This window comes from Scomber japonicus, chromosome 10 (assembly GCF_027409825.1).
Source record: "Scomber japonicus isolate fScoJap1 chromosome 10, fScoJap1.pri, whole genome shotgun sequence".
NCBI classification, from domain to species: domain Eukaryota; kingdom Metazoa; phylum Chordata; class Actinopteri; order Scombriformes; family Scombridae; genus Scomber; species Scomber japonicus.
Window position 1 is genome coordinate 35,282,222 of NC_070587.1, and position 25,971 is coordinate 35,308,192.

A 25,971-nucleotide genomic window follows, 5' to 3' on the forward strand; every position below is an offset into this window, starting at 1 on the left:
TTGCGCAGATCAGGAGGGGTGATGGGAAATCCACACAGATCACCTACGGGTCCAGACACTGGCTGAACTTTGCAGGCAAAAAAAAAAAAAGACCAGTCAATGAACGGTCCAGACACACACAAGCATGTTCATGTAGTGTGACACTAATGCTGCACTCAGAGCTGCTCTAGCTTACTAACCCACTGCAACCAGTAAATAAAAACAGCATGGTGTTCCCAGGAAGGAATCTTGTTGTTCATCTTTTTTAATTATTTATTTATTTTCCAGAATGAAAATCTGCTGAATTTTGCAGAATGTTTTTTTTTTTTTTTGGCATATAAAATCATATAACAAAACTGTTCAATGAGTTAAAACTCAGTCACATTGTTCTGATATCCAAACACACATCTCTTCCTATCTATCTCTCTATATTGCTCTGTTAGCTACCACCACCCACAAATAGTGACGTGCAGTTTAATGTCCAGTGTGGTCACGTTTGATTGGCTGAATTTTTCTAAATGCCTATGAATACATTATGAGCAAACATTTGAATATTGTACACATTTTACAGGAAAAGACATAATTATGTAAAAATACTGATACTGATTTTATTACTTATATTTGGAATACAATAAGAGATTTTAAAAAAGCAATTAACACAGGTACACAGGATTAAAAATCGTTTACAAAATCTACGGAAAATCTGTGGAGGTGTCATCGGAATTCTGCTGGCGTATATTCCATGTGGTCCTGCTCATATGGAATCAGAGTTGGTGCATAATATGTATATAAATCAGATACTTTGGTACTTGCCATGCTTCATTTTATCTGGACTGTGTTAATAGTTATCAGTAGATGCAACTCTCATCTTTCACCTCCTTCCTGGTTGTTTTCCAGGTGCAGCATCGCATCACAGGTCAGGTGATGGCACTGAAAATGAACACGCTGGCCAGCAACAAAGCTAACATGCTACGAGAAGTGCAGCTCATGAACAGACTTTGCCACCCCAACATTCTCAGGTAGGACACTTTGTATACATTGTGCATCTAAAAAACACTTTAAACATATAAGGCTGCCTGAAGCTGTTATAGTACTGAATGAGATTAGATCAGTAATTTTCACTATTATGGCATGATATTCTCACTTTTCTTAAAGACTGTGTAAAGTGAATTCAAACATTTTCTTCTAAACACATTAATGACCTCGGTACCTCCAGGAGCAGCAGACCAGCTGACCTGAGGCACCAAGCAGGAGCGTGGGGGTGAAGGAGCTCAGAGAGGTAGAGCGGGGCCAGACCATTGAAAGATTTAAAAACAAATAAAAGAAATTTAAAATGGACTCTAAAGTGCACAGGTAGCCAGTGGAGGGATGCCAGGATGGGCGTTATGTGCTCCCTCTTACGTACTCCAGTTACGAAGGTCTGTATGTTTTACTGTTGCTTAGATACATCTGGCCTCCTAGCAACCGAATCAGGAAACAGGAGGCTCGAAGCAAATGAATAACAGGAAACAAGCAGGATGAGAGACTGGCAGCAATTATTGGACAGTTATCATAAAGAGGAATTGTTCAAGGAATGAGGGAGAATGTGATGATATCCACCAACAACTGTAATTTCTTGTATCTTTTGTAATTAACGAGTGCAATTCAACCAAAACAAACTTTTATTTAAATGAAAATAGCATTGCTGCTTGCAAAAGTGAATTAATTAGGCTAAGAATATAATTTGTAAGCCCAGATGATGCAATAGAAAACATTAATGAAACACGAACAGTTATCAAATGACCTCACAAAAAAATAAGTTAATGATTTAATGTGTGTGTGTGTGTGTGTGTGTGTGTGTGTGTGTGTGTGTGTGTGTGTGTGTGTGTGTGTGTGTAATTTGCTTCAGAAAAATGAAGATTTTAGGAAAATGAAATATCTCACAAATGTATTCAGTGTACATTTTGTAATAAGGTGTTTTAACTTACCATCATTAAGGCATATAGAGCACTACAGCCCTGCCATCATTTGTGAGTATTATGGTCTGAGGACATTTGTTTGCTGAGTATAGACAAATTTAAGTAAGAACATATTGATGAATCTCAGATTTGTGCGTCAAACATGGTTTAAGTACAGATTTTTGTGTGTACGCACTGAATGAAGCCCATTGTCTGCAGTTCTTCTGCCATTTCTTGTAAGTGAAAGAGAGATGGAGTGCAAGGTTTTATGACTGTGTAAAGTGAATTCAAACATTTTCTTCTAAACACATTAATGACCTCGGTACCTCCAGGAGCAGCAGACCAGCTGACCTGAGGCACCGAGCAGGAGCGTGGGGGTGAAGGAGCTCAGAGAGGTAGAGCGGGGCCAGACCATTTAAAGATTTAAAAACAAATAAAAGAATCTTAAAATGGACTCTAAAGTGCTCAGGTAGCCAGTGGAGGGATGCCAGGATGGGCGTTATGTGCTCCCTCTTATGTACTCCAGTTACGAAGGTCTGTATGTTTTACTGTTGCTTAGATACATCTGGCCTCCTAGCAACCGAATCAGGAAACAGGAGGCTCGAAGCAAATGAATAACAGGAAACAAGCTGAAAATATCATGGTGTTAAATGTAAGAGCCTTTGTTGTTGTGAAAATGCCCTAATATGCCTAAATGCCACCAACAGCATTTAGTGCACTTTAATTGAACCGTAGTTAGTTTTACTCCGTGTTTCAGTTCGTTTGGGTCGGTCAGAATGCAACAATCACACTCAGGTCTGCACCAAATGGACTGGATCGAGACCTCAAGAGGTGGTCTTGATCTGCACCATCACCATTACATAATAACCTATAAATGATATATATACAACACTGAAGCTTTGCAGCCATGGCCACTAACAAGCCAATTATCTTGAGTTGGACGTCAGTGAGAAGATCAGAAGCCTTGACTATGAACAGCGAGCAAAAATCAGAGAGAATAGCAGTGTGTTATATTGATAAACTGACTTTTCCTACTATCCAGTGGGCCAGATATGGCCGTGGACCGTATGTTTGACACCACTGTTTCAGACAATGTTCCTGCTCATGTTACAGAATGATTGAACCAGCTCACGTCTCACCAAATAAATGTGTTTATTTGTATTTGATGTGTTTTAAGGTGTTTGTAGATGTAACCTACTTACTGACTGTTTTACTGTGCAGAACTGTCTGGTTCGCTGTGACAACGGTGCGTTCACTGCTGTGGTGGGAGACTTCGGCCTGGCAGAGAAGATCCCAGATTACAGGTCAGTGGGGAGAATCCACACTCTACTCTACATCACTATTGTTTTAGTTAGTATTGTTTTATTTGATTTTATTTGTTATCACTTATTCAAGAATACTGTTGTGTCCATTTTGAATGTCACCGTAGGCTCAATAAAGTTTACCCTACCCTCCCCTACCTAAATATATAATATATAATATCATGCAGGTGCAAGTCAATAATGGAGTGTGTCTAACATTATAATTAATATCACAGCTAATTCTCACTGGTGTCATTCTTCACAGTGATGGTGCAGAGAAGCAGCCTCTGGCCATCGTGGGCTCTCCCTATTGGATGGCTCCTGAAGTTCTGAGAGGAGAGCTGTACGATGAGAAGGTAAAACTGTTTCTTTTTATTGTCTTCTGCAATATTAAAACAACACTTTAATATTGTGAAAGAAGAAATAACACCTCTAAACACACCCTTAACCATTTCAGTACAGTCCTGTGTGACCAGTAGTACATGCAGACTTAAGATGTATACTGCTGTCTAACTGACTGAGTACATATTGTTCTTATACTGTAATTATATAAACATTTAAACTGCTCTACCACTAAAGTAAACACACTTGAATATCACCAGGATGTTCATAGTTTCCAAGGTGTGTTCCATTCCACTCACTCCCAGTCAGATGAAGAATGTAGATATTAAAGCAGCAGACTGCAGAGGACCAACAGTACAGTATTTGAACAGTATTTTACCCCCAAGCTTATAATTGTGTTTAAATTCTCTCCACACAGAACATAAACTGTGCTGTGTTACATTTAGTTCTATACTTGTAACATAAATAAATCATGTTGGAGCTCCAACCTGTGTGTGCTCAGTCAGAGGTAACACACACACACACACACACACACACACACACACACACAACCAGGATAGAACTGACATCACTTCCTGTCCTCTGCTCAGGTGGATGTATTTGCATACGGCATCATCCTGTGTGAGATCATTGCCCGGATTGAAGCTTATCCTGATTTCTTACCCAGGACAGAGGTAGGTGTGTGTGTGTGTGTGTGTGTGTGTGTGTATGTGTGTGTGTGTGTGTGTGTGTGTGTGTGGGAGGGGGGTAACTGTGGAAAGAGTGTGTGTGGCTGATTTAACACTTTGAAGGACGGATTGAGTCAAAGGATACTTCCAGTTTATTAATCAGGTCTTATTTTTGTAGTTTTGCTCTGATTTGTATCAGATCCCAGCCAGCATGTCCATGTGGGCCCCATAAGGGTTACATTTGGGCTGCAAATATGAGTCCCAAGTGGGTTTGTCTGCAGTTTCCATGGTGGCCCCACCTGTGTTTGCCCAAATGGGCTTCAAGTGGGATCAGAATGGACATTAAATGGGGCCCATTTAGCCAGCCCACATGTGCTTCATATGTGAGGCCCATGTTTCTGAAACAATATGGGGCCCATACAATTTGCCCTGTTTATGCCCATGCCCACTTAGTCCACTTAAATCCCTTGGTTCCAATCCATGGTTACTGAAACCATGTGGGACCTGCAAAATGTTCCTAGTTCAAACCCATGCACATGGAAATGCTGGTTGGGTTGTATTCACCAAAATAAGAGTTGAGGTCCAGAAACATGAGCAGGTTGCAAACATTTATTATTCAGAGAAAACAAAAGCAAAGAGTTCAATTATGACCCAAGCCTTAGTGTTAATAACATCAATCACAGTTCATTATTTCTGCCTGTTTTTTTTTTTGTATTGTAGTGATGTCATTGCATTCCCAGATCTCAGCAACATACAGTGTTATCATTACTGATAGAAATGATAGCTAAAACTATGAAAATGAGACCAAACTGGAATAATCCTTTAATCTGTGCAGTAGTTTTTGATAACAGTGGGGAGGGTATGGAGCCAAATCAAGGTCGATGTTTTCTTCATTCAAAAAAGAGACGTGAGACTGAAAGTCTAATTTTTGATATTATATTATATATTACTTCTTATATTTTTATAGCAGTTGACCAGTGTGTGTGTGTGTGTGTGTGTGTGTGTGTGTGTGTGTGTGTATGGGTGTGTGGGTGTGTGGGTGTGTACATGTGCATTTTGATTACACTGTTGTAACTTAAAAAGTGGCATGTGAAGAAGGTATGAATATTTATTGTACAGATCATTCCACACACTGTGTGTGTTTGTGCTTTTTGGGAAAAAGGTAGAGTGATGGATTCTTGCAGGATCATTTTTATCCCATCATTTCTGATGTTAAACCATGGTTCTCCTTCATTTCCATCTTCTGTTCTTCTACAACTAGAAACCTGCGTGCAATAATCTGGTAATAAACAATTATGGTTGTGCATCATTCCCTCTGCTGTTTTTATTCTTTTTGTGTAGAACTCCAACTGGTATGTTGTTTATATATCCAGGATATATAAATGTCCAGGATATATAAACAACACGCAAGTGACATACTGTAGGAAACATGATAACGGAAACGCTAACCCGCTTCAAAATAAAAGTTTGTGCTTCGATCTACTTGCATTCTTCCAAAATGTATAATGCCCTGTTCATATTATAGTGCAACAACTAGCCCATTGAAAACAACACAAGTTTTCTTACCCCAGCGACAAGGCGCTTACCGGTGAGCCCCCCCCCCAACTGCCCCTTACTTTTGAAATTAAAAACAGATGAAGGAATATGTTGGACTCGATATGCAAGAGATCACTTTGTTATGCACAGAAATTAATAAAAATGATAACAAGAATCTCATGTAATAAAATGTTATTTATTCTTCCATTCAGGACAAAATCACGAGGAGCTGAGGATAGTGATGGTGGGGAAGACTGGAGTTGGAAAGAGTGCCTCTGGAAACACCATCCTGGGAAGAAAGTGCTTTGCATCAAAGTTGAGTGCTAAGTCTATGACTGTAGACTGTTCTAAGGACAGAGGTGAGGTGTTTGGACAACAGGTTGCTGTTATTGACACCCCAGGCTTGTTTGACACCAGGTTTGGCATGGATAGAACAACTAAAGATGTGACCCAGTGCATCACTTATGCTGCTCCTGGACCCCATGTCTTCCTGGTGGTCATCAGACTGGGAAGATACACTGAAGAAGAAATGAAGACGGTGCAGAAGATTCAAGAAATCTTTGGTCAGGCTGCAGACAGATACAGCATGGTGCTCTTTACTGGTGGTGATCTTCTTAAAGGTACCCCTATTGAAGAGTTCTTGGGTGAAAGTTCAGACATACAGGAACTTATAGCCAGATGTAACGGCCAGTATCATGTCTTCAATAATCAGCTGAAAGATGGAGCTCAGGTCACTGAGCTGCTCCAGAAGATCAGAAACATAGTCCAGAAGAACGGAGGAAACCACTACACCAACCAGATGTTCCAAGACGCTGAGAGGGCAGTCGAAGAGGAGAAACAACGCATCCTCTACGAAAAAGAAGAAGAAATACGCAGAAAACAAGAAGAACTGGAGAGGAAAATACAGGAAAAATATGAGAAACAGATGGAGAGAATGCATGCCCGACTCCAGGCTGAGAGAGAGAGGGAGATGAGAGAGAGAGAGGAGGAAAGAAGGAGGGAAAGGGAGGAGAGGGAAAGGGAGAGGGAGAGAGAGAGGCAGGAAAGAGAAGCCGCAAGGGAGAGAGAGAGAGAGGAGAGAGAGAGAGAAATTGCAAATATGCAGAGACATTTAGAGGAAGAACGTGAAAGAGAACTGGAAGAGGAAAGAGAAAGACTGAGAAGGCAAAGACAGCTGCAGGACAACAATGATTGTACAATTCTCTGATTTGGTTATTCTGTTATACTTTGTATTTATGTGCTACTCAACTGATGTGAAATAAACAATCTTTAAATTCAAATTTCTTCCTATCATTATTCATACATTTTAGCACCAACATGCATCTCTCATCTTTTACCACATGAACACTGTTGGCCTCTCAGGTTAGCAAAAGTCTGAATGAAATAATCATGTGAATAAAAAGAGTAGAATAAAATGAACTAGAAAAAGAGAAATATTTCAAAAAGATGTAAAAAGTATGAATTTGGAGAAGGGGCACACGTTCTTTTTTGAGCAACGAGCTACATGCATAAATACATGTGAATAAAACACTAATGGTACACTGAGGAGGTGCTCTGCTCTATAGCTGATGGACAGTTAGTCTTATATTAGTTATACAGTCACAACAAGTATACAGTTAAATAACAAGCACTGCAAATGAATGTATTTATACAGTAGATAACTCATTAATGTCATATCTAGGACACATTCACTGCATATGATAATACAGCCAGACTGTGACACATAACATATTTTAACGTGCTCTTTGATACAAAAATATTTAAATTAACAATATTTATGAAATATAACTTCACTTTCATGCTTCTGTGCTGCTGATTACAAAGTAAGTAAGTAATAATATCCACCAGATTAACAAGAGGACTCCACACACTCATTAAAACATGTATAGATGTTCTGTTTGTGAAAACTGGTCATGTGGACTTAGTCTAATGTGGTCTCATTTCTGGCTCTCTTAGGCTTGTAGTGCAAAATGTGTTGGTCTGAGCTCAGTTACATTGTGTGAAACATCAAAATTATACAAGAAGAGTGAAAATCAAGCACAAATACAGGTAAGAATCCAAGAATGATTCGACTACTCTGCTAATAGGAACTTATTGGCTGACAGTTGGCAAAACTGCTGAAAGGCAGGAGACACTTCCTCAAAGGTGACAGGTGATCACATTTCTATCATTTAAAGTGTCATAGTGAAATAAAAACTCATAAATAACAAGCACCAATTAATTTAGTGGCAATTGCAGCAGGCCATCGGCCTCATTCACAAATACGTACGCAGAAATGTTCTTACTCCACGCACAAAATAAGGGCTTGTGAAAAATCACTGCTGGATTCATGACACGTGCATACTGGCCAATTTTGTTCTTAGCATCGTGCGTATGTTAGTGAATTAGAATCATTCGTTGACAGGCGCGTGTCTGCTATCTACAATCAGCATACTGCCACGCCTCTATTTCTCTATATACTGTAAGGACATCGGTTTGGTGCATCATGAAGAGAGCACTGTGCTGAACAGAGAAGTTGAAAGAAGTTGAGTTATTAGAGATGACCCAAAAGGTTACAATCAGAAGAATTTCACAACAGCAGAAATTGAAATAATTGAGTCAGAGGTGGAAGCCAGAAAAGGCACACTTTACTGTAGAGTGTCCTCCAGAATGACGACGTTAATGCTGCAATAACTGAAGCAGTGAATACTGTGTCCCCTGAGGGTCGGACAGTGGCACAAGTAAAACCATAAACCAGACAAAAATAGGCAAACAGGAGGAAGACAAGGAGCACCAGATCTGACAGCTCAGGATGAGAGACTGGCAGCAATTATTGGACAGTTATCCTTAAGAGGAATTGTTCAAGGAATGAGGGAGAATGTGATGATATCCACCAACAACTGTAATTTCTTGTATCTTTTGTAATTAACGAGTGCAATTCAACCAAAACAAACTTTTATTTAAATGAAAATAGCATTGCTGCTTGCAAAAGTGAATTAATTAGGCTAAGAATATAATTTGTAAGCCCAGATGATGCAATAGAAAACATTAATGAAACACGAACAGTTATCAAATGACCTCACAAAAAAATAAGTTAATGATTTAATGTGTGTGTGTGTGTGTGTGTGTGTGTGTGTGTGTGTGTGTGTGTGTGTCATTTGCGTCAGAAAAATGAAGATTTTAGGAAAAATGAAATATCTCACAAATGTATTCAGTGTACATTTTGTAATAAGGTGTTTTAACTTACCATCATTAAGGCATATAGAGCACTACAGCCCTGCCATCATTTGTGAGTATTATGGTCTGAGGACATTTGTTTGCTGAGTATAGACAAATTTAAGTAAGAACATATTGATGAATCTCAGATTTGTGCGTCAAACATTCGTAGGCATGGTTTAAGTACAGATTTTTGTGTGTACGCACTGAATGAAGCCCATTGTCTGCAGTTCTTCTGCCATTTCTTGTAAGTGAAAGAGAGATGGAGTGCAAGGTTTGAGGTTTACAGTAAATGGAGGGACTTTCTAGAAATGAAATTGCTCAAGTTAGACACTATCTTACTGAACGATGCCAAAAAGATGACTCATGCTTAGGGTTGGTTATCAGTACTTGATACCTATAAGGTATCGACCAAAATCAACCAATACCAAAGGGCTGTTTCCACTGCAGGAACTTCAGGGTAATTTTACGGGGACGTGACCGTTGGCACGTCTCCATAGCAGGAACCACCCCTGAAGGACAATCTCCTGGAACTTTTGGAGGGGCAAAATGAGTCTCTGCCTCCGGGTATGTACTCATTGTGGCCCCGAAAAATTCCTAGGTGGGGCTTGAGGTGCTGATTGGGTGTACTCAAACTGTTGCAGAATGATTAGGTCATCACCAGAGTCCAGTGGGTCCTATCAAGGTCCTACTCTGCAATGGAGACACAACAGCTGAGAGGACTGAGTGAGAGGACGTTCCTGTAAAGTTCCCGCCTCCTGCATTTTTTACCTGGAACTTCCTTAATGGGAACAGGACTCTAGTAGTATCAAAACGTCAAAACGATACCACCAAACGATCCTTTTTACACTCAGAAAATGGTTGAATGTGGACTTACTTGTAGCTAATCAACACAAGCATTCTTCAATTTAATGCGATATGTGACAAGATGTCATCTAAACTCAAAAAAGTGTGACTATACTACTCGCCTGTTACAAGTGCACAAAATATGTAATGGGTACTGAATGAAGTACTCAGTTGGTATCAGTATCACTTTAAGGGTACTGTGGGTACTGGTGCTGGTATTGTCATTTTTTAAATGATACTCAGTCCTACTCATGCTTCTGAATATTCTTGCCTGTATTATTATAACACACTTTATTCAGACTACAGAAAAACCACTGATAGGCTGCAGCTTGTACAGAATTCAACAACAAGAATCATCACATTGGCTGCCTATGTCTATGATGCCTATATAGGATTGATTTTTAAATGTATAAAGATACTCATGATCTCTTGACAGGTCAGGTATCGTATCAATTAGAGGCGGAGCTTCTAACTCCCTCCTACTTTGGATGTAGTTGCATCCAAACCATCGTAACTAGTGTGTTGAGACAGAGCAGTGTTGGATCCACTGACTGAATTGGCACTAATCAATGATTATTATGTTCATTATTAAAGATAAACTCAGCTGTCTGTTTGCCTGTTAACGCTATGCTCTGTGCCCTGTGTGTGTGCGTGTGCGTGTGCGTGAGCGTGTGTGTGTGTGTGTGTGTGTGTGTGCCTCCTGTCTGCTGCTCAGTAATGGCCAAATGGATTTGCGCAGATCAGGAGGGGTGATGGGAAATCCAGAAAGCCAATTAGTACCATGCTATCATTATACACACATATACACACATACACACACATACTGTATATACACACACGCCAACAAACACACAGATCACCTACGGGTCCAGACACTGGCTGAACTTTGCAGGCAAAAAAAAAAAGACCAGTCAATGAACGGTCCAGACACACACAAGCATGTTCATGTAGTGTGACACTAATGCTGCACTCAGAGCTGCTCTAGCTTACTAACCCACTGCAAGCAGTAAATAAAAACAGCATGGTGTTCCCAGGAAGGAATCTTGTTGTTCATCTTTTTTAATTATTTATTTATTTTCCAGAATGAAAATCTGCTGAATTTTGCAGAATGTTTTTTTTTTTTTTTGGCATATAAAATCATATAACAAAACTGTTCAATGAGTTAAAACTCAGTCACATTGTTCTGATATCCAAACACACATCTCTTCCTATCTATCTCTCTATATTGCTCTGTTAGCTACCACCACCCACAAATAGTGACGTGCAGTTTAATGTCCAGTGTGGTCACGTTTGATTGGCTGAATTTTTCTAAATGCCTATGAATACATTATGAGCAAACATTTGAATATTGTACACATTTTACAGGAAAAGACATAATTATGTAAAAATACTGATACTGATTGTATTACTTATATTTGGAATACAATAAGAGATTAAAAAAAAGCAATTAACACAGGTACACAGGATTAAAAATCGTTTACAAAATCTACGGAAAATCTGTGGAGGTGTCATCGGAATTCTGCTGGCGTATATTCCATGTGGGCCTGCTCATATGGAATCAGAGTTGGTGCATAATATGTATATAAATCAGATACTTTGGTACTTGCCATGCTTCATTTTATCTGGACTGTGTTAATAGTTATCAGTAGATGCAACTCTCATCTTTCACCTCCTTCCTGGTTGTTTTCCAGGTGCAGCATCGCATCACAGGTCAGGTGATGGCACTGAAAATGAACACGCTGGCCAGCAACAAAGCTAACATGCTACGAGAAGAGCAGCTCATGAACAGACTTTGCCACCCCAACATTCTCAGGTAGGACACTTTGTATACATTGTGCATCTAAAAAACACTTTAAACATATAAGGCTGCCTGAAGCTGTTATAGTACTGAATGAGATTAGATCAGTAATTTTCACTATTATGGCATGATATTCTCACTTTTCTTAAAGACTGTGTAAAGTGAATTCAAACATTTTCTTCTAAACACATTAATGACCTCGGTACCTCCAGGAGCAGCAGATCAGCTGACCTGAGGCACCGAGCAGGAGCGTGGGGGTGAAGGAGCTCAGAGAGGTAGAGCGGGGCCAGACCATTGAAAGATTTAAAAACAAATAAAAGAATCTTAAAATGGACTCTAAAGTGCTCAGGTAGCCAGTGGAGGGAGGCCAGGATGGGCGTTATGTGCTCCCTCTTACGTACTCCAGTTACGAAGGTCTGTATGTTTTACTGTTGCTTAGATACATCTGGCCTCCTAGCAACCGAATCAGGAAACAGGAGGCTCGAAGCAAATGAATAACAGGAAACAAGCTGAAAATATCATGGTGTTAGAAAGTTAAGAGTTAAATGTAAGAGCCTTTGTTGTTGTGAAAATGCCCTAATATGCCTAAATGCCACCAACAGCATTTAGTGCACTTTAATTGAACCGTAGTTAGTTTTACTCCTTGTTTCAGTTCGTTTGGGTCGGTCAGAATGCAACAATCACACTCAGGTCTGCACCAAATGGACTGGATCGAGACCTCAAGAGGTGGTCTTGATCTGCACCATCACCATTACATAATAACCTATAAATGATATACATACAACACTGAAGCTTTGCAGCCATGGCCACTAACAAGCCAATTATCTTGAGTTGGACGTCAGTGAGAAGATCAGAAGCCTTGACTATGAACAGCAAGCAACAATCAGAGAGAATAGCAGTGTGTTATATTGATAAACTGAAATGACTTTTCCTACTATCCAGTGGGCCAGATATGGCCGTGGACCGTATGTTTGACACCAGTGTGTCAGACAGTGTTCCTGCTCATGTTACAGAATGATTGAACCAGCTCACGTCTCACCAAATAAATGTGTTTATTTGTATTTGATGTGTTTTAAGGTGTTTGTAGATGTAACCTACTTACTGACTGTTTTACTGTGCAGAACTGTCTGGTTCGCTGTGACAACGGTGCGTTCACTGCTGTGGTGGGAGACTTCGGCCTGGCAGAGAAGATCCCAGATTACAGGTCAGTGGGGAGAATCCACACTCTACTCTACATCACTATTGTTTTAGTTAGTATTGTTTTATTTGATTTTATTTGTTATCACTTATTCAAGAATACTGTTGTGTCCATTTTGAATGTCACCGTAGGCTTAATAAAGTTTACCCTACCCTCCCCTACCTAAATATATAATATATAATATCATGCAGTATAATTATACATTTATTTTTCTGATCTTTCTATTCGGCTTGTTTTACCCTTTTTACTTTACTGATACTGTGATTTCATGTATTGTTTGTTGTTAACAAAGCTAATGGGGATCCTAATGAATTGGATTGTACATTGTGTCCTATTTCTACCTAATGAAGCAGGCCTGTCTCTATAACTGCTTTAATCAGCTGATATATTGTCTCAAAAATAATGGCAATAAACGGTATCATACAGTATCGTACAAGAAGTCCATATGTAGATATGATGATGTTGATAATTACATGATTGTATGATAAGTCAATAATGGAGTGTGTCTAACATTATAATTAATATCAAAGCTAATTCTCACTGGTGTCATTCTTCACAGTGATGGTGCAGAGAAGCAGCCTCTGGCCATCGTGGGCTCTCCCTATTGGATGGCTCCTGAAGTTCTGAGAGGAGAGCTGTACGATGAGAAGGTAAAACTGTTTTCTTTTTATTGTCTTCTGCAATATTAAAACAACACTTTAATATTGTGAAAGAAGAAATAACACCTCTAAACACACCCTTAACCATTTCAGTACAGTCCTGTGTGACCAGTAGTACATGCAGACTTAAGATGTATACTGCTGTCTAACTGACTGAGTACATATTGTTCTTATACTGTAATTATATAAACATTTAAACTGCTCTACCACTAAAGTAAACACACTTGAATATCACCAGGATGTTCATAGTTTCCAAGGTGTGTTCCATTCCACTCACTCCCAGTCAGATGAAGAATGTAGATATTAAAGCAGCAGACTGCAGAGGACCAACAGTACAGTATTTGAACAGTATTTTACCCCCAAGCTTATAATTGTGTTTAAATTCTCTCCACACAGAACATAAACTGTGCTGTGTTACATTTAGTTCTATACTTGTAACATAAATAAATCATGTTGGAGCTCCAACCTGTGTGTGCTCAGTCAGAGGTAACACACACACACACACACACACACACACACACAACCAGGATAGAACTGACATCACTTCCTGTCCTCTGCTCAGGTGGATGTATTTGCATACGGCATCATCCTGTGTGAGATCATTGCCCGGATTGAAGCTGATCCTGATTTCTTACCCAGGACAGAGGTAGGTGTGTGTGTGTGTGTGTGTGTGTGTGTGTGTGGGAGGGGGGTAACTGTCAACCAGTAATCCCATCTCACGATCTGCCACTCATACGTCATCTTCAAATTAGATGATGTATTCTACATCATTTATGTATTGATCCGAAGCCGTGCTGGATAGAGAAGACCGTATTTAACACCATCGCGTCCACGAAGTTGTCGTCTCACCTCGCTGAAGGCGGATCTGGCCTGCACGACGCTCGGGGCTAGTCCGGGAAGATGGAGATGTCGGTCCCTTTGAACCGGAGCAGTCCGGACTCCCTGGCGCGGCGGAGGATGTCAGCGCAGTCTTGGTAGTAGTGGACTTTCGCTACGATGACACGGGGTTTACCATCTTGGCTTCTCGATATCAAGACATTTCTCCCGTAGATTGCCGACCTCTGTCTCGAGTTTACCCACTTTTGTTTGCAATGTAGTCACGTCATCTGAGCATGATGAAAGCCCCTGCTCCATGTGTGCCACTGTTGTTTTCATCGTCTCCACGTCGGAGCGAATCGCTGCGGTGTTGTTTGCTAGCTCCGGCTTTACTGCCTGCAGCTCGTGTTTAATGTTTTCAAAGTCTTCGGCCAGAGCAGTCTTGAGTTCCGACCTGAGCAGCATAGCTATGTCCATTTTCAAATCCGTGAGGATTTCTGCTTTCAGGTCCGCGACATCCATTTGGTCATCAGGCTCAGGTGTGTTGCACCTGGGTGGTGACTCACTCGGGCATGAGGCTTTGGGCCCAGCCGCATTGGCTCCCCCGGTGAACTCGTATTTTCGCAAATTGTAGGCCATTCGTGCTGCGGCTTCACAACAAAAATGATATACTGAAAAAGACTTAGCTCAGAACGATGTGTCTTAGTTTTCTGTTGGTGTAAGGTGCCTAAAAAAAGAACTTTTAGCCGAAATTCAGCAGAGCATGTTGCTTGTGCTGCCTACTCCATCGCCTGCTCGCTAGCCCCCCCTTGTTGTGTCAATTTAAAACATCAAACAAAGCTTTGAAAGAAGTCCTATTGTAACATAAGAATGAACTGAATAACTGTATAAAGTGCAACACTTGTTTAAAGCCTATATGTTTATTTATACTTGATGTTACTGGTGTGTGTGTGTGTGTGTGTGTGTGTGTGTGTGTGTGTGTGTGTGTGTGTGTGTGTGTGTGTGTGTGTAGGACTTTGGTCTGGATGTGGAGACATTTGAGAACATGGTTGGTGATTGTCCACCAGCGTTCTTAAGCCTCGCCGTCACCTGCTGTAATGTAAGTGTAACTCATGACTGTTATTATGTTAGTCAGGGTTTCACACAGTTTCACTCTTCTTTGACATCATCATGAACTGTTGGATCTCTCTGAGGTTTCATGATTGAATTAGAATAATTAGAATGATGTTCTTTTCAGATGAGTGCAGAGAGGCGCCCCTCCTTCTCTGACATTGTCTTCACACTGGAGAGCATGGAGAGAGGAGAAGAGGAAGAGAAGTCCATTGCACTTGGTAAAAAGATCAAATAAAAGATTTTCTATTGACTTCATTAAATTAAAAGCACATATTTCTGAGTATAGTCACTTGTAGATTTGATACTTTTTATACCTTTGATTCTGATGATCCAGAGGGTGCATGTCATTTTACAGTAACTGTACAGATGTGATGTAACCACTGATAACCACTGTCCAGACTTTTCTCTTTTCATATTTCACACACATGAGCTGAGGAGTGTGCATCACTGAGAACAAAACTGAAACAGTGAAGGTCCTGAAACTAAATATAACCCAGAGCCCCTTTTTAAAAAAGGGCCTCACGAACAGATGATAAAGCAGAGGACATGAAATATGATCTGGGCCAGAAGTATTTGTCCCTGCGGGGGGAAAAAAGTGTCCCTCTGATGAAAATTCTGACAAGAATCTAATTTAATTTTTCACAAAATCTACAAATAGCAAAATAAATCCTAATTATTGTCATATATCCTTGTTACATCTAATACTGCCCCCACACCAGCAGAGTTACATTGTGTGAAACATCAAAATTATACAAGAAGAGTGAAAATCAAGCACAAATACAGGTAAGAATCCAAGAATGATTCGACTACTCTGCTAATAGGAACTTATTGGCTGACAGTTGGCAAAACTGCTGAAAGGCAGGAGACACTTCCTCAAAGGTGACAGGTGATCACATTTCTATCATTTAAAGTGTCATAATGAAAAAAAACTCATAAATAACAAGCACCAATTAATTTAGTGGCAATTGTAGCAGGCCATCGGCCTCATTCACAAATACGTACGCAGAAATGTTCTTACTCCACGCACAAAATAAGGGCTTGTGAAAAATCACTGCTGGATTCATGACACGTGCATACTGGCCAATTTTGTTCTTAGCATCGTGCGTATGTTAGTGAATTAGAATCATTCGTTGACAGGCGCGTGTCTGCTATCTACAATCAGCATACTGCCACGCCTCTATTTCTCTATATACTGTAAGGACATCGGTTTGGTGCATCATGAAGAGAGCACTGTGCTGAACAGAGAAGTTGAAAGAAGTTGAGTTATTAGAGATGACCCAAAAGGTTACAATCAGAAGAATTTCACAACAGCAGAAATTGAAATAATTGAGTCAGAGGTGGAAGCCAGAAAAGGCACACTTTACTGTAGAGTGTCCTCCAGAATGACGATGTTAATGCTGCAATAACTGAAGCAGTGAATACTGTGTCCCCTGAGGGTCGGACAGTGGCACAAGTAAAACCATAAACCAGACAAAAATAGGCAAACAGGAGGAAGACAAGGAGCACCAGATCTGACAGCTCAGGATGAGAGACTGGCAGCAATTATTGGACAGTTATCATAAAGAGGAATTGTTCAAGGAATGAGGGAGAATGTGATGATATCCACCAACAACTGTAATTTCTTGTATCTTTTGTAATTAACGAGTGCAATTCAACCAAAACAAACTTTTATTTAAATGAAAATAGCATTGCTGCTTGCAAAAGTGAATTAATTAGGCTAAGAATATAATTTGTAAGCCCAGATGATGCAATAGAAAACATTAATGAAACACGAACAGTTATCAAATGACCTCACAAATAAATAAGTTAATGATTTAATGTGTGTGTGTGTGTGTGTGTGTGTGTGTGTGTGTGTGTGTGTGTGTGTGTGTGTGTGTGTGTGTCATTTGCGTCAGAAAAATGAAGATTTTAGGAAAATGAAATATCTCACAAATGTATTCAGTGTACATTTTGTAATAAGGTGTTTTAACTTACCATCATTAAGGCATATAGAGCACTACAGCCCTGCCATCATTTGTGCGTATTATGGTCTGAGGACATTTGTTTGCTGAGTATAGACAAATTTAAGTAAGAACATATTGATGAATCGCAGATTTGTGCGTCAAACATTCGTAGGCATGGTTTAAGTACAGATTTTTGTGTGTACGCACTGAATGAAGCCCATTGTCTGCAGTTCTTCTGCCATTTCTTGTAAGTGAAAGAGAGATGGAGTGCAAGGTTTGAGGTTTACAGTAAATGGAGGGACTTTCTAGAAATGAAATTGCTCAAGTTAGACACTACCTTACTGAACGATGCCAAAAAGATGACTCATGCTTAGGGTTGGTTATCAGTACTTGATACCTATAAGGTATCGACCAAAATCAACCAATACCAAAGGGCTGTTTCCACTGCAGGAACTTCAGGGTAATTTTACGGGGACGTGACCGTTGGCACGTCTCCATAGCAGGAACCACCCCTGAAGGTCAATCTCCTGGAACTTTTGAAGGGGCAAAATGAGTCTCTGCCTCGGGGTATGTACTCATTGTGGCCCCGAAAAATTCCTAGGTGGGGCTTGAGGTGCTGATTGGGTGTACTCAAACTGTTGCAGAATGATTAGGTCATCACCAGAGTCCAGTGGGTCCTATCAAGGTCCTACTCTGCAATGGAGACACAACAGCTGAGAGGACTGAGTGAGAGGATGTTCCTGTAAAGTTCCCGCCTCCTGCATTTTTTACCTGGAACTTCCTTAATGGGAACAGGACTCTAATAGTATCAAAACGTCAAAACGATACCACCAAACGATCCTTTTTACACTCAGAAAATGGTTGAATGTGGACTTGCTTGTAGCTAATCAACGCAAGCATTCTTCAATTTAATGCGATATGTGACAAGATGTCATCTAAACTCAAAAAAGTGTGACTATACTACTCGCCTGTTACAAGTGCACAAAATATGTAATGGGTACTGAATTATGGAGTTTATTCCCTATCTTAATTCAAGAGCATATTAAATGGATTTGAGAGCAGTATTTATTGATTTCATGCTCAGATTTTGTGATATTTTCTCTCAAAACTCTGCTCTCGCACTCAAATTTGCTCCCTTGCACTCGGTTACAACGCTGCTCGCACAGATTTCCTGCGCTCACACTCGAGTTCTTCCTCTCGCACTCAAGTAGTTTGTGCTCACGGATCTCTGCTCTGCTCTCGGATTTTTTGTGGATCAAAGCTGTCAACCAATAGAAGGCCGGCTAGTATTGACCAATCAGACTGTCCCTGTTTGTTTACGGGTGCGTTCGCTGTTCTTCGAGGAGCGTTGCATACGGGTGGGCACTCTTTCAACCGGGTTTATACACTCCTGACCTCCGGTGCTGTAATAAATGTGGTTTCTTTCATGTTTTGGACCACTGTTGGTCAGTGTTTTGGTTTATGCTTTTGGTTCACTGTCAGTGCTCCGCTGTTTTAAGAGAGAAAGCTCTAAAAATCCACTCTACAAAACCCCAAAATATTGAGCTGTTAATTATGTTTGAGGAGAATTTAGCAGCTACAGAACTGAATATTTCCCTCAGGAGTTGTTAGAGAGCAAAAACAAAGAGAAAAGAGAGTGAATATTGGACGTACAGTCACCGGTGTCATGACTCCAAATGAATGATAATGTTGATCATTTACTGCTGATGTGAAAATAAACAAGTGTGTTATATGACACAGATGATTGTTTTGTGTTTGAACAGGTTAGAAAGGTCCAAGAACGGTGAACGCACCCATAAACAAACAGGGACAGTCTGATTGGTCAATACTAGCTGGCCTTCTATTGGTTGACAGCTTTGATCCACAAAAAATCCGAGAGCAGAGCAGAGATCCGTGAGCACAAACTACTTGAGTGCGAGAGGAAGAACTCGAGTGTGAGCGCAGAAAATCTGTGCGAGCAGCGTTGTAAGCGAGTGCAAGGGAGCAAATTTGAGTGCAAGAGCAGAGTTTTGAGAGAAAATATCACAAAATCTGAGCATGAAATCAATAAATACTGCTCTCAAATCCATTTAATATGCTCTTGAATTAAGATAGGGAATAAACTCCATACTGAATGAAGTACTCAGTTGGTATCAGTATCACTTTAAGGGTACTGTGGGTACTGGTGCTGGTATTGTCATTTTTTAAATGATACTCAGTCCTACTCATGCTTCTGAATATTCTTGCCTGTATTATTATAAAACACTTTATTCAGACTACAGAAAAACCACTGATAGGCTGCAGCTTGTACAGAATTCAACAACAAGAATCATCACATTGGCTGCCTATGTCTATGATGCCTATATAGGATTGATTTTTAAATGTATAAAGATACTCATGAACTCTTGACAGGTCAGGTATCGTATCAATTAGAGGCGGAGCTTCTAACTCCCTCCTACTTTGGATGTAGTTGCATCCAAACCATCGTAACTAGTGTGTTGAGACAGAGCAGTGTTGGATCCACTGACTGAATTGGCACTAATCAATGATTATTATGTTCATTATTAAAGATAAACTCAGCTGTCTGTTTGCCTGTTAACGCTATGCTCTGTGCTCTGTATGTGTGTATGTGTGTGTGTGCGTGTGCGTGAGCGTGTGTATGTGTGTGTGTCTGTGTGTGTGTGTGTGTGTGCCTCCTGTCTGCTGCTCAGTAATGGCCAAATGGATTTGCGCAGATCAGGAGGGGTGATGGGAAATCCAGAAAGCCAATTAGTACCATGCTATCATTATACACACATATACACACATACACACACATACTGTATATACACACACGCCAACAAACACACAGATCACCTACGGGTCCAGACACTGGCTGAACTTTGCAGGCAAAAAAAAAAAGACCAGTCAATGAACGGTCCAGACACACACAAGCATGTTCATGTAGTGTGACACTAATGCTGCACTCAGAGCTGCTCTAGCTTACTAACCCACTGCAACCAGTAAATAAAAACAGCATGGTGTTCCCAGGAAGGAATCTTGTTGTTCATCTTTTTTAATTATTTATTTATTTTCCAGAATGAAAATCTGCTGAATTTTGCAGAATGTTTTTTTTTTTTTTTGGCATATAAAATCATATAACAAAACTGTTCAATGAGTTAAAACTCAGTCACATTGTTCTGATATCCAAACACACATCTCTTCCTATCTATCTCTCTATATTGCTCTGTTAGCTACCACCACCCACAAATAGTGACGTGCAGTTTAATGTCCAGTGTGGTCACGTTTGATTGGCTGAATTTTTCTAAATGCCTATGAATACATTATGAGCAAACATTTGAATATTGTACACATTTTACAGGAAAAGACATAATTATGTAAAAATACTGATACTGATTGTATTACTTATATTTGGAATACAATAAGAGATTTTAAAAAAGCAATTAACACAGGTACACAGGATTAAAAATCGTTTACAAAATCTACGGAAAATCTGTGGAGGTGTCATCGGAATTCTGCTGGCGTATATTCCATGTGGGCCTGCTCATATGGAATCAGAGTTGGTGCATAATATGTATATAAATCAGATACTTTGGTACTTGCCATGCTTCATTTTATCTGGACTGTGTTAATAGTTATCAGTAGATGCAACTCTCATCTTTCACCTCCTTCCTGGTTGTTTTCCAGGTGCAGCATCGCATCACAGGTCAGGTGATGGCACTGAAAATGAACACGCTGGCCAGCAACAAAGCTAACATGCTACGAGAAGAGCAGCTCATGAACAGACTTTGCCACCCCAACATTCTCAGGTAGGACACTTTGTATACACTGTGCATCTAAAAAACACTTTAAACATATAAGGCTGCCTGAAGCTGTTATAGTACTGAATGAGATTAGATCAGTAATTTTCACTATTATGGCATGATATTCTCACTTTTCTTAAAGACTGTGTAAAGTGAATTCAAACATTTTCTTCTAAACACATTAATGACCTCGGTACCTCCAGGAGCAGCAGATCAGCTGACCTGAGGCACCGAGCAGGAGCGTGGGGGTGAAGGAGCTCAGAGAGGTAGAGCGGGGCCAGTCCATTTAAAGATTTAAAAACAAATAAAAGAATCTTAAAATGGACTCTAAAGTGCTCAGGTAGCCAGTGGAGGGATGCCAGGATGGGCGTTATGTGCTCCCTCTTACGTACTACAGTTACGAAGGTCTGTATGTTTTACTGTTGCTTAGATACATCTGGCCTCCTATCAACCGAATCAGGAAACAGGAGGCTCGAAGCAAATGAATAACAGGAAACAAGCTGAAAATATCATGGTGTTAAATGTAAGAGCCTTTGTTGTTGTAAAATGCCCTAATATGCCTAAATGCCACCAACAGCATTTAGTGCACTTTAATTGAACCGTAGTTAGTTTTACTCCTTGTTTCAGTTCGTTTGGGTCGGTCAGAATGCAACAATCACACTCAGGTCTGCACCAAATGGACTGGATCGAGACCTCAAGAGGTGGTCTTGATCTGCACCATCACCATTACATAATAACCTATAAATGATATACATACAACACTGAAGCTTTGCAGCCATGGCCACTAACAAGCCAATTATCTTGAGTTGGACGTCAGTGAGAAGATCAGAAGCCTTGACTATGAACAGCAAGCAACAATCAGAGAGAATAGCAGTGTGTTATATTGATAAACTGAAATGACTTTTCCTACTATCCAGTGGGCCAGATATGGCTGCGGGCCGTATGTTTGACACCACTGTTTCAGACAATGTTCCTGCTCATGTTACAGAATGATTGAACCAGCTCACGTCTCACCAAATAAATGTGTTTATTTGTATTTGATGTGTTTTAAGGTGTTTGTAGATGTAACCTACTTACTGACTGTTTTACTGTGCAGAACTGTCTGGTTCACTGTGACAACGGTGCGTTCACTGCTGTGGTGGGAGACTTCGGCCTGGCAGAGAAGATCCCAGATTACAGGTCAGTGGGGAGAATCCACACTCTACTCTACATCACTATTGTTTTAGTTAGTATTGTTTTATTTGATTTTATTTGTTATCACTTATTCAAGAATACTGTTGTGTCCATTTTGAATGTCACCATAGGCTCAATAAAGTTTACCCTACCCTCCCCTACCTAAATATATAATATATAATATCATGCAGTATAATTATACATTCATTTTTCTGATCTTTCTATTCGGCTTGTTTTACCCTTTTTACTTTACTGATACTGTGATTTCATGTATTGTTTGTTGTTAACAAAGCTAATGGGGATCCTAATGAATTGGATTGTACATTGTGTCCTATTTCTACCTAATGAAGCAGGCCTGTCTCTATAACTGCTTTAATCAGCTGATATATTGTCTCAAAAATAATGGCAATAAACGGTATCATACAATATCATACAGTATCGTACAAGAAGTCCATATGTAGATATGATGATGTTGATAATTACATGATTGTATGATAAGTCAATAATGGAGTGTGTCTAACATTATAATTAATATCAAAGCTAATTCTCACTGGTGTCATTCTTCACAGTGATGGTGCAGAGAAGCAGCCTCTGGCCATCGTGGGCTCTCCCTATTGGATGGCTCCTGAAGTTCTGAGAGGAGAGCTGTACGATGAGAAGGTAAAACTGTTTCTTTTTATTGTCTTCTGCAATATTAAAACAACACTTTAATATTGTGAAAGAAGAAATAACACCTCTAAACACACCCTTAACCATTTCAGTACAGTCCTGTGTGACCAGTAGTACATGCAGACTTAAGATGTATACTGCTGTCTAACTGACTGAGTACATATTGTTCTTATACTGTAATTATATAAACATTTAAACTGCTCTACCACTAAAGTAAACACACTTGAATATCACCAGGATGTTCATAGTTTCCAAGGTGTGTTCCATTCCACTCACTCCCAGTCAGATGAAGAATGTAGATATTAAAGCAGCAGACTGCAGAGGACCAACAGTACAGTATTTGAACAGTATTTTACCCCCAAGCTTATAATTGTGTTTAAATTCTCTCCACACAGAACATAAACTGTGCTGTGTTACATTTAGTTCTATACTTGTAACATAAATAAATCATGTTGGAGCTCCAACCTGTGTGTGCTCAGTCAGAGGTAACACACACACACACACACACACACACACACACAACCAGGATAGAACTGACATCACTTCCTGTCCTCTGCTCAGGTGGATGTATTTGCATACGGCATCATCCTGTGTGAGATCATTGCCCGGATTGAAGCTGATCCTGATTTCTTACCCAGGACAGAGGTAGGTGTGTGTGTGTGTGTGTGTGTGTGTGTGTGTGGGAGGGGGGTAACTGTCAACCAGTAATCCCATCTCACGATCTGCCACTCATACGTCATCTTCAAATTAGATGATGTATTCTACATCATTTATGTATTGATCCGAAGCCGTGCTGGATAGAGAAGACCGTATTTAACACCATCGCGTCCACGAAGTTGTCGTCTCACCTCGCTGAAGGCGGATCTGGCCTGCACGACGCTCGGGGCTAGTCCGGGAAGATGGAGATGTCGGTCCCTTTGAACCGGAGCAGTCCGGACTCCCTGGCGCGGCGGAGGATGTCAGCGCAGTCTTGGTAGTAGTGGACTTTCGCTACGATGACACGGGGTTTACCATCTTGGCTTCTCGATATCAAGACATTTCTCCCGTAGATTGCCGACCTCTGTCTCGAGTTTACCCACTTTTGTTTGCAATGTAGTCACGTCATCTGAGCATGATGAAAGCCCCTGCTCCATGTGTGCCACTGTTGTTTTCATCGTCTCCACGTCGGAGCGAATCGCTGCGGTGTTGTTTGCTAGCTCCGGCTTTACTGCCTGCAGCTCGTGTTTAATGTTTTCAAAGTCTTCGGCCAGAGCAGTCTTGAGTTCCGACCTGAGCAGCATAGCTATGTCCATTTTCAAATCCGTGAGGATTTCTGCTTTCAGGTCCGCGACATCCATTTGGTCATCAGGCTCAGGTGTGTTGCACCTGGGTGGTGACTCACTCGGGCATGAGGCTTTGGGCCCAGCCGCATTGGCTCCCCCGGTGAACTCGTATTTTCGCAAATTGTAGGCCATTCGTGCTGCGGCTTCACAACAAAAATGATATACTGAAAAAGACTTAGCTCAGAACGATGTGTCTTAGTTTTCTGTTGGTGTAAGGTGCCTAAAAAAAGAACTTTTAGCCGAAATTCAGCAGAGCATGTTGCTTGTGCTGCCTACTCCATCGCCTGCTCGCTAGCCCCCCCTTGTTGTGTCAATTTAAAACATCAAACAAAGCTTTGAAAGAAGTCCTATTGTAACATAAGAATGAACTGAATAACTGTATAAAGTGCAACACTTGTTTAAAGCCTATATGTTTATTTATACTTGATGTTACTGGTGTGTGTGTGTGTGTGTGTGTGTGTGTGTGTGTGTGTGTGTGTGTGTGTGTGTGTGTGTGTGTGTGTAGGACTTTGGTCTGGATGTGGAGACATTTGAGAACATGGTTGGTGATTGTCCACCAGCGTTCTTAAGCCTCGCTGTCACCTGCTGTAATGTAAGTGTAACTCATGACTGTTATTATGTCAAACATTCGTAGGAATGGTTTAAGTACAGATTTTTGTGTGTACGCACTGAATGAAGCCCATTGTCTGCAGTTTGCCATTTCTTGTAAGTGAAAGAGAGATGGAGTGCAAGGTTTGAGGTTTACAGTAAATGGAGGGACTTTCTAGAAATGGAGAGAGGTGGTACTGTATTTAATTTCACTTTCATTGTGACACTAGAGTAGCTTGTGGGAGTGGTTTAGTGCATAAAGAAGCTTTTAAGGAGCTGCAGTAGACACACTCTGAACTCTTTGTCTTCAACTACTTCATCTACTTCAGCTGCAGCATCAACTCTGCATTCTTGAACCCAAACATGACTAGCAACTTTGGTAAGTCACAGTACAATTATTACATGTTGGTATAATATGTTGGTATAACAGTGATCACTGCTGAATCAGAACATGTGATATACAGTAGTTGTATGTAGACAGACTAACACTACTATTGACATATAGTTGGTAGAACAGCCTGAACTGAGAGAGACCGAGAGAGAGAGAGACATAGAGACAGAGAGCGTGTAGGGCGTTTTGTATGTATTGGTCAGGTCTCAGACAATAGTAAGACTATGTTCAATGGATGTGTGAAACTTCATATCCAATAAATAAAACTTAAAGTTGATATTAGTATATTATTACGTTATCAGCTCCAGTTATTACATTAGTAAAGGTTATTAGCCAATAACATAATAACTTATCACATTAATGGCAAAAAGTTGTTACGTTATTGGTCAAGAAATGTTATTATGTTATTGGTATGTTATGACGTTATCATATTATTACATTATTGGCTGCTACATGATGTTACAGAAACAAACTCGTCCTCATTAGAAAAAATGACAGTATAGTTCTAAAATTCAGGCCAACAAAAACGACAGGTTTAATGAACTGTTGCCTCTTCCTGTAAATGGTCATGACTAGATCATGCCAGCCAGACAGGTTTATGGGATCTTGGAAAAGTTCTGCAAAAGAAAGGTTGTCAATTTCCCACACTGTAAAAACCGTTGGTTTGTAGAAGACATTAATTGATTCACAATCCCCCAGCTCCTTATTTGTCTTT

General features: G+C 40.2%; 3 protein-coding genes across 3 annotated transcripts; all 3 read left to right on the plus strand.

Annotated features, from left to right (window-relative positions):
- Nucleotides 1–834: 834 nt before the first annotated feature.
- LOC128366974 (GTPase IMAP family member 4-like) lies at nt 835–6,970 on the plus strand. The gene is made up of 7 exons (XM_053327735.1): nt 835–998; nt 3,104–3,220; nt 3,483–3,573; nt 4,150–4,233; nt 5,569–5,579; nt 5,799–5,815; nt 5,976–6,970. Exons 1-7 carry the CDS (start codon nt 835–837, stop codon nt 6,968–6,970), a joined length of 1,479 nt encoding a protein of 492 aa, XP_053183710.1.
- A 2,537-nt stretch (nt 6,971–9,507) lies between these two features.
- Nucleotides 9,508–15,623, plus strand: LOC128366976 (dual specificity testis-specific protein kinase 1-like). The gene is made up of 7 exons (XM_053327736.1): nt 9,508–9,525; nt 11,496–11,617; nt 12,690–12,806; nt 13,360–13,450; nt 14,022–14,105; nt 15,288–15,374; nt 15,513–15,623. The coding sequence occupies exons 1-7, from the start codon at nt 9,508–9,510 to the stop codon at nt 15,621–15,623; spliced, it is 630 nt and encodes a 209-aa protein (XP_053183711.1).
- Nucleotides 15,624–17,880: 2,257 nt separating this feature from the next.
- LOC128366977 (dual specificity testis-specific protein kinase 1-like) lies at nt 17,881–24,911 on the plus strand. Its single transcript, XM_053327737.1, has 6 exons — nt 17,881–17,898; nt 20,998–21,119; nt 22,176–22,292; nt 22,856–22,946; nt 23,517–23,600; nt 24,783–24,911. The coding sequence occupies exons 1-6, from the start codon at nt 17,881–17,883 to the stop codon at nt 24,909–24,911; spliced, it is 561 nt and encodes a 186-aa protein (XP_053183712.1).
- Nucleotides 24,912–25,971: the final 1,060 nt, after the last annotated feature.